General features: G+C 34.4%; 1 protein-coding gene across 1 annotated transcript; it reads left to right on the top strand.

Moving 5' to 3' along the window:
* The first annotated feature begins 3,425 nt into the window (after window positions 1-3,425).
* Window positions 3,426-8,766, top strand: IAPP (islet amyloid polypeptide). The gene is given in 3 exon segments (XM_065932047.1): window positions 3,426-3,511; window positions 8,560-8,614; window positions 8,617-8,766. Coding segments are annotated over 3 exon segments (291 nt in total).
* The last annotated feature ends 1,055 nt before the right edge of the window (window positions 8,767-9,821 follow it).

Here is a 9,821-nt window from a genome sequence, read left to right as displayed (position 1 = left end):
ACAACCCTGCTTGGACCCCTTCAATAGCTTCAGACTGCTCTCTGAATAAATCCAAGTCTTAAACTCAGCCTCTGAGCCCTGCATCTTCAAGCTCCTACTATGTCCTCAGCATCATCTTTCCACCCCTTGCTCATCCTTCCCTTGGATTTGCACATGGTGCTCCTCTGGCCTTGAACTTTTCCCCAGCACTCTCTTCTTGGTTCTGTCTCATGGTTTAGGATTCACGTTAAATGCCGCCATTTTCTTTCTCTCACCACCACATCCATTCTCTCCACAGTACCTATCACATGTGATTGCATATATACTTATTCACTTGATTGTCTTTGTTTCCTCCCCGGGCTCTAAGCGCATGAGACCAGGACCTTCACTTTGCTAGAACATTCCCTCTCACAGAACAGGCCCTTGGTCAATCCTGTCTGAATCAATGAATGAGTGGAATGTACACTAGGACAGTTTTCCTCAAAAGCTTGCAGATAGCCACAGAAGAGATCTGTTTTTCAACTCATGTTCTGATTCAGTAGATCTGGGATCTGGCCTGAGATTTGGTGTTTCTGACAAGCTCTTTGGTGATGTCAAAACTGCCAGTGCCTTATTCACATTTTGACTAGCAAGGTCAGAGGGATTATAAAGATGAGTGATAATGGTGTTTGTCCTTATGATCTGGTAAAGAAGTTGCCTCAGAAAAATGGTCTAAAACACCACAACTATCATGACTTTCATTGGTACAGGAAACTTGTAAGACCTGAAACTGTTTGAAATTGGTGTCAACGTTGACCTTACCCCAACAGTACACAAAACCAACATAAAGAAATGTCTAGCTATAATAAAATCATTCAAAGAGTTATAATAAAATAAAAAATTTACAAGAAGCAATTGGTAATTCAGTCTATAGGAATAGAGATGCTTTTTTCACAAAGCAAAAATATCATGGGACAGACAGATGGGAATTTGAGTTTCATTTTGCCCTTGAGTAGTTGAGCAACCTTAAGTAATTTATATTCTCTGAATCTCAGTTTCATCATTTATCAATCAGGGCAAGTGATATCCACCTTAGAGGTGAGCAGATGAAGTGGGTCTCTCACATCAGTTAAATAACTGTGCCTGGTATCTGGTAGTCCTTATCAGGTTCCTGTTCCTTCCTTAGGTAGAACATTTGCCTTATAACATTAATTTCCCAGGGGGAGAGAGAATCAATTTTTGAGTGTAAGTTTGGCACATTTACCATCTCAGAGGGAAAAAAAGGTTAGGAAAACAAATAACTATGCAGATTAAAGGCAAGCATTTTGGCTTAAATGAACACTAGACTGTGAATTAGAAAAGCAAAGATGTGGTCCAGGATTCAACCCAAACTAAATGTGAGACATCAGACATATTATTTGACTCCCCTGGCCTGGGCCTCTGTATTATTTCTAAATCATTGTATGTGCATACACGCATGCTCAGTTGCATCCAACTCTTTGTGACCCCCACCAATTGCAGCCCACAGTCAATGTCCGTGGAATTTCCCAAGAATACTGGAGTGGGTTGCCGTTTCCCGCTCCAGTGGATCTTCCTGACACAGGGATCGAACCCACGTCTCCTGAGTCTCCTTCATTGGCATGCAGACTCTACCACTGTACCATTTGAGAATCTCCCAATGTTTCTAGTAAGGAATTGGTAAAAAGAGGTGATTAAAAATATCAACAAATATGTTTATTTGCAAAGAATGAAGCCAGAGACATTGAAGCATCTACTTGAATTCAAATAACCCCAAGGGCTTAATTCCATGAATATTCAATAGTATGTTGAGGTATAAAGGCAAGGTATATAGACAAAAAGACATAGAAGAGAATTGAAAGCCATTTATAATGAAACAGGAGAGTTTGAAGCATAAAAGCAGTCATTTCCAATACACAAATTAATTTTTCAGCATTTAAGTAGAGATATAACTTCACAACTCTAGTCAAGCAGTTTTTTCACTCACTTTTTTCATTATTACATAGAAATATTATAATTATTTTAAAAGATTTATTTTTTATTTTCTCCAAATTTTTCCTGTTTTCTGTATTTTTAAGACATATTTAAGTTAATATTCTAAGTTATGACAACTTAAGAACATATATAACAACTAGAATTCTGACTGTCAGTGAAAATTGGCATGTCTGTATAATCTAGAAAAGATGGAAGTTCTCCAGATAAATTTTAAGCTCTCTGATTTCATATATTTCTTTAAAACTGAGTAATATAGTTTGAGGGTGTTTATGAAAATCTTCGGAGGAAAGAAACTGCTTTCCAATCCTTGTTCTAGTTACCAATGAATCTGAAATTTCAGTATTTTTTTTTAATTCTGAAAGGGAATGTAAAAATCACATGATTTAGAAGACTAATATTTCCTGTAAGAAGATAACTAATGTATTTTACAAAGTGCACACAATGATTTTGGGCTTCCCAAGCAGCACAATGGTAAAGCATCTGCTTGCCAATGTGAAAGACAGAAAGAGACAGGGGTTCAATCCCTAGGTCCGGAAGACCCCCTGGAGGAGGAAATGGCAACTCATTTCAGTATTCTTGCCTGGAAAATTGCATGGAAGAGAAGCCTGGTGGGCTATAGTCCATGGAGTTGCAAACGGTCGGACACGACTGAATATGCCACACACACTACTAGAAATTTCTCTTTAATCCTTGAAAATTCACTCTGGTATTTTACAAAGATGGTAAATTCAAACTTCTGCTGTGTGTGACACACCATTAACTCCACCAAGATATTTTCTTGGTTAACATTCACTGATGCTAACCTAACATCAGTGATGCTAGCAATGTTAACCTGGCAGTAATGCTAGGTTAACATTCACTGATGTGTTAACATAATAATGACCCACCTGCTATTCCTATCTATAAGGCTCTTTCTCTCTGTAAGGATGGAAATTAATGACAGAGTCTCTCTGAACTGTCTGATGTCAGAGCTAGAAAAGGTGTGAAGGGTATATTTGAGTTGGACTACTGGCTAGCAGGTTGGGGGGTAAATGCTGCAGTGGATAAAAGCTTGGGGTTTTCCGTGAAGCTTCCTTGTTAACAAAGGCATTTTCCAATATTGCTAACACTGAGACACTAAAAGGTAAGGAATTTTCTGTGTCTACCATACTATTATTTATTTAGCATTAGAACAAATTTGGGATTAAATGTATGGCTTATTTCAAAGGAAGAGTAAAGAGATAATGTATAATGATATCAGTTTTCTAGATTGTTTTTAAAGGAAACTGGGTAAAGGAAAATTTTGAAAATTACATGAACAGTCTGAGCCATATCAATAAAATTATGGTTCTTGGAAATTGTGTTTTTAAAAGATTTCTTAAAGTAGGCTCTAGTTTAATATGTCATTAAACAAAGCTACAGTAGATTTCTTGATTTTAGAGCTGAATTATTCTTTTCAGAAAATTTGAGAAGCAATGGGCATTTTGAAGCTCCCAGTGGTTCTCTTTGTGCTCTCTGTTGCGTTAAACCATCTGGAAGGTGGTGGTAAACCCACTGAAAGGTTAGTGACTTGAAAATCCGAGTTTCTTTTGAAAGTATGAAAAAATTATAATCAAATACTGCTATGTAATTAACGGCCCTTGTGCCATTAGATTTCTAAGTCATATTTAAGAATAGTACATTAAGTTCTTCCATTGTTTCTTAAATTCTCTCTTCTTTAAAGAATAAAGTCCGTCTGATAAATCTCTCTAATGAAATTTCTGACAGACAGGAATGGATAGTTTCAGCTTTGCCAAGAAATATGCTATTGGAACTTAAAGGAGCAGAACCAGAACATGAAGCAAGAAAACCCAAAAGGTAGTAACTTCTACTATACTAATCCAATTCTCAAGCAAACTAGGAGAAACTCAAAGTATATATTTTATATGAGGTGGAATTTTGCTGTGTGCTTATATAGACTTATTTTTGTCAGCTCTGGCAATATCCTGAACTTTCACATCTCTTTCTGGAAATCTAAGTGGGAAATAATCAAGTGGCAAATTAAATCTGCTAAGAAGTTAAATTTAGAAGATCCAATTAAAAAGCCATTAGTCTTTAGGGGATTCTTTCTATATTGCTAACTGCTCTGTTAATAAAACAGAATTATAATTAAAGTATTATTCTTCATGAGATTACTTCCAAGATGCTCTAAATATAAATTAATATTTCTTGAAAACTTTTTCAATAAGTACCATGTGCATCAGGGTTTTTTTTTTAAAGCTTATTTTAAAAGGTATCTTTTATTTGAATTATACTTTCAAGGAATTTTAAAAACTGTGAAGGAAGGGTGAAAATGTTTTCAGTATTTACAACTTTCAAGTGGAAAGCCTTTAAAAGTGTTATTATCCACTTATTAAAAGAATCTTAAGTCCATAGGTATACATATATCCCCTCCCTTTTGAAACTCCCTCCCAGCTTCCGCCCCATCCCACCCTTCTAGGCTGATTCATGCTGAGGTTTGACAGAAAACAGCAAAATTCTGTAAAACAATTATCCTCCAATAAAAAATAAATTAATTTAAAAATGCTATATAAAAAAAGTCAAGTCCAAATTCATGCATATGTCATAATATGAAGATTTGCTTGTGTCTAGATTTTGACTCCATATGGTTTTATAAAACTGAATTTATGCTCTCTTGAAGATCAAAGAGAATAAGTTTACTCATGAAAAATCTTTGCTTTAAGTCATATAAGAACTCTTCTCATAGAATTATCAGCATTTTGTCTATTTTCCTTCCGGGTGTTTTTTGTTGATGTAGAGGTCCTTTGGTGATATATAAAGGTTTCTAAAGCACCTATGTATAATAGATTGTACACGTAGATTTTTTTCCCTTTCATTTCAAGGCTTACCTAGTTTACAGGACATTCTTCTCAGAACTGACTGTAATGTTCAATTGGTTTTCTCCTAGGTAAAAACAACTTTAAACCTGCCATGAAGTTTCTGGTAAACTAGCAGAACATTTGAACAATGACAGAAATTTAGTGATATTATATAGTATTTCTGTCTATATCTTGATCTTTTCTTTCATTAGATATATTCATCTATTAACTATTTTTACCCAGTATGTTTTTAAGGAAATTCATTTATTATGAGGTGAATATCACTGAGAAATAGAATAACACATAATGTTATTTATTAACGATTATATTTTCATTCTGGTCTCACAATTTTTGAATTATTAGAAATATTTATAAAACATTCATCAAATACTTTTCAGGAAGTTGAATTTCCTGGAATCAGTATATTTGGTCAGTTTTTTGAGGAGAGAGGACGAATTTAACATCCTGAGCCATTCAACCATATAATATTCTTTGAAGCTCATAAAAAGTTGAGAAAGCCTAGGTAGAAAATATCTCAAACTTTGAACACCTTTAAAAAATAAAGCTGATGAAGATTTATTCTTCAATATTGTTTTTTCACAAAAATCAGTCATCTCATCTGAGATTTTTTTCAACTTTTATACCTGCATGGGATGGGATTAAGAAGTAACAAACTTTACAGGCCATACCAAAACATGGTTATGTTACTTGACACTCATGAGTGAGGCAGAAGGATCCCACACTTGCCCACCAACTTTTTAAGACTCAGTAGTAAATAAGGCTCAGTGGTATCTGCCTGGCAGATAGTAAGAGAGCAATCAAAAGTATAATTACATGCGTTTCAAGCTAGAGTCACTGAACGCTTCCTTTAGAAACTCACACCTCCACAGACAACTATTAAGAGCTGGATAAGGGACCCATTTAAAAACTGTTTCAAAAGCCCCTGAAACTGAGATGTATTTAAAGAGAGACAATTTAAGAGTTACAATTTGGCCAATAATTATCACTGTTTATATTCTCTTCTTATTGAAGTATAGTTGATTTACAATGTTGTGCTAGTTTTTCATGTATAGCAAAGTGATTCAGTTATATACATACATATATACATATATATGTATTCTTTCTATATATTCTTTTGTGTTCTTTTCCATTATGGTTTATTACAGGATATTAAACTTATTTATGAAACAGAAACAGATTCAGACATAGAAAACAATGTTATACTGTGAGTGAGGGATAAACTGGTTTGAGATTAGCAGATACACACTACTATATATAAAATAGATAAACAACAAAGTCCTACTATATTGCACAGGGAACTATATTCAATATCCTATAATAAGCTCTCTTAAAGCCAAGAATTTCCATGTGTGTGAATGGTCATAGCTTTAAACTAGTGTTTGTTATTAGCTGGAGGGTAGGCTGGTAGGCCATGTCTGCCTGATAGTCAATGAGGGAAAATACATAAAAGTTGAAGTGTTGCGCCTTTCACTAACCAACTCAGTCAACTTTCTCCATCTTAATGATAATTTGGGGTATATCCTGACTATCATAATTACATAAAAATTCCTGTTTGAGAAAGCAGTTTCACAAGTATGAAACAAAAAAACATATAAGTTCCTCATATTTCTTTAAAGTAGAATCATGACCCTCCTAGCTAACTCAAATTAGATAATATTTTAGTTAGAATAATTTTAAATCCTATTACAGACCTTGAGACCAATTATCAAACATTCACCAATTATCACTGAGCACAAAGAGTATTTCACATTCTGTTCAAGGCATTCACCAAATACATCCTGGAAAAGAAATCCCTTTGAACCTTCTCAATTTGACCTACATTTCTTTTATTACTTTAAATTTATTAGTTTGAAGTGTTTGGGTCAAATTCTGATTACTACTGTTTTTCAGGAAAAGTTTATCACCTTTTAGAATTAAATGTTCAGTGAATGAATTGCTGGTTCAATCTTTATAGGAGCATTAAACCATTCCTTGAAAATGCACATTGGCCATGCTTACCACACATGAAAAAGAAAGAGTTAAAGAGATAATATGAATAAGACTGATATATAAGCCAGGTAATTAGGCTTCTGTGGGCTTGCCTCATGGCTCAGTCGATAAAGAATCCTCCTGCAATGTAAGAGACCTGGGTTCAATCCCTGGGTCAGGAATATTCTTGCCTGGAGATTCCATGGACAGAAGAGCTTAGTGGGCTATGATCCATGGGGTTGCAAAGAGTCGGACACAACTGAACGACTAACATACATAAATTAAGCTTCTAGGTGTGTTTCCTTTGCCTGAGTAATTGGTTTGTCAGCATAAACTCATGCTCAACAGATACTCAGTTCATGTAATTCTGTAAGAAAAATTTTCTGTGGAGAATATCTGAGAGTATAAACCATAAAGTTTCACATGAGTTTTTAAAATATTTACTCTTAGGCTATCTCTATACAAAGATACAGACAATGAAGTACTTCCCATACAAAATAAACACATTGAAATAAAAGCCATTGCATATTGCTTCAAATTATGTATATACACTGGCTTCTGGACATTGAGTTTTCAGCCTCCTACCAGTATCTCTCTCCCACTTGACATTTAATCAAAGTTTAACAAAGATTTTGGTTTTTACAGGAGCTGAAATTTCCCCAGAACTCTTAATAATCAGCAAAAAAGCAATCATTGTATCTATTTCCAAAAACGAAAGATGGTACAAAAATATAGGGTTGATGTAAATAAATTCTGTAAATACTAAAAAGTTAATATTCAAATGGATTATTTAGTTATCATTTATGATTTATCCATAATATTATTATTTTGCAATTTTTCCAGGTGACTGAAGGAACTTGATGAATACTAATACCATTGACACAAAAAGCCTTTGGTTTTAACATTTAACCTATCATTAAAATTGTTGAAAATATAGGAACATAGTACATAGTAGGGGCATGGTAATCTTCATGTATTTATGCTAATAGTAATAGAATTCCCACAGTACAGTAGTTAGAGTGCCTGAATAGGTGATAAATTTTATTCCCTTGAAAAGCTGACCTTTCTCAACACTGTCAATTCAGTGAAATCAGGAAACGTAACAAAAATTAACTAACACTGCTTAATTCTTGTTTGAAAGGTATGAGAAATGAATATATATATTTAGATCTGCATATTCCAGATTACATATATAACTTGCAATTCAAGACCTTTTTTAAAAATTTGGGAAATAGATTGGTAGTGGTGGTTTAGTTACTAAGTCGTATCCAACTCTTGAGACCCCATGGATTGTAGCCTGCCAGACTCCTCTCTCCGTGGGATTCTCCAGGCAAGAATGCTGGAGTGGGTTGCCCTTTCCTTCTCCAGGGATCTTCCCAACCCAGGGATCAAACCCAGGTCTCCTGCTTTGCAGGCAGATTCTTTACCAACTGAGCTACGAGGGAAATAGATTAATCAATATTTAAAAAAATAAAAGACAAAAACTTTTATTATCATTATCTGAAATATATTCTGAATTGCCAAAGAAAAAGATTATACTGGGAAATTCAACATTAACTATAATGGAGGGTTTGCTATGTGATTTCTAAGCTGCATCTTCAAGGTGTCCAGAAACTCGATCAAATCAACCAAGTATTTTGCAAACCAAAACACTGATGTGAAGGCGTTTCCTTTCATTTTCATCAACATGAGGTATCTGATGTCACAGAGATAGGTGTGTCCAATCCTGACTCTAAGTTTCTAACCTTCCGTATTTGTTCAGCGTCACCAGTCGTCAGATGGAAAAGCGGAAGTGTCGCACTGCGGAAGTGTCGCACAAGCGACTCAACGCCTGGTCAACTTTTTAGCTCCTTCCGGCAACAAACTTGGCGCCATTTTCTCACCTATGAAGATGGAATCCAATACTTATGGCAAGAGGAAAAAAGTTGAGATCTCAAAGAGAGAACCATTGAGTTACTTACCCATTTAGAGGTCAGTGCTCCTCTACAGTTCTTACTGCTTTACTGTATTATATAACTACTCCACTGATTTCCTTTGTTATTTAACAGTACCTCTTCCATTACCAGAATGAATATATGAATCTCTGCTTCCCATGTTTGTTGCTAACGTATATAAAATGCCATGTTAAGAATTGCTTAAATTAGTACTGATTAAGCTCCCATAATAAAAAAGGCAGTATCTTTAAAACTGAAATATACTTGCTGTAGTGTTTATTTTTTAAATACTTTTTAAAAGTTGTTTCTTTTGCCTGTATCTTTATGACCTGAGTTTGAGAAAAGAGGAGAAAATGGTTGTTGGAAACTTGATAAATTGTAGACAGCTGAAAATAAAGTTATGATTATAAACATTAGAAAACTAGCAATTGTAAGTATCCTTGTTAAGCAATTCTTTTTTTTGCATTAGATTTCCGAAATGACATAAAATGTTGTTTAAAAAAATAAAAACCTGCTCCTGACTCAGTCAAAAAAATTTTTTTAATTCTGTTTCTTGTTGCATTTGCTGGTACGAAGAGTTTAGTTACAAAACAAAGTAAAGCCTTCTCCTGACTCAGTCAAAATACTTTTTTTTTTAATTCTGTTTTTTGTACTTGCTGGTATGAAGAGGTTACTTCAAAATTAAAAAAGAAATGTCTCGGTACACGCTGCTATATTTAAAATGGATAACTAACAAGGACCTACTGTATAGTACATGGAACTCTGCTCAATATTATGTGGTAGCCTGGATGGGAGGGGAGTTTGGAGGAGAACGGATACATATATCTGCATGGCTGAGTCCTTCACTGTTCACCTGAAACTGTCACAACATTTTTAATCGGCTATACCTCAAAACAAAAATAAAAGTTCAAAAATAAATAAATAAGACAAAAAAAGAAAAAAGAAACAATGTCCCTGAGAGTTTTATTGTCTATTATCAGTGAGCTTTATTAAATGTATATGCCCTTTATTCTGTTTAAGTGGCTTTCAGCAAATCTTAGTCACATTTTTATACAGAGTACTGCAAAACCAATATGTGTTCCTATTAATT

Source organism: Muntiacus reevesi, chromosome 1 (assembly GCF_963930625.1).
Source record: "Muntiacus reevesi chromosome 1, mMunRee1.1, whole genome shotgun sequence".
In the NCBI taxonomy this organism is placed as follows: Eukaryota; Metazoa; Chordata; class Mammalia; order Artiodactyla; family Cervidae; genus Muntiacus; species Muntiacus reevesi.
Note: the sequence above shows the minus strand (reverse complement) of the source record. Positions and strands in the feature narration are given on the sequence as shown.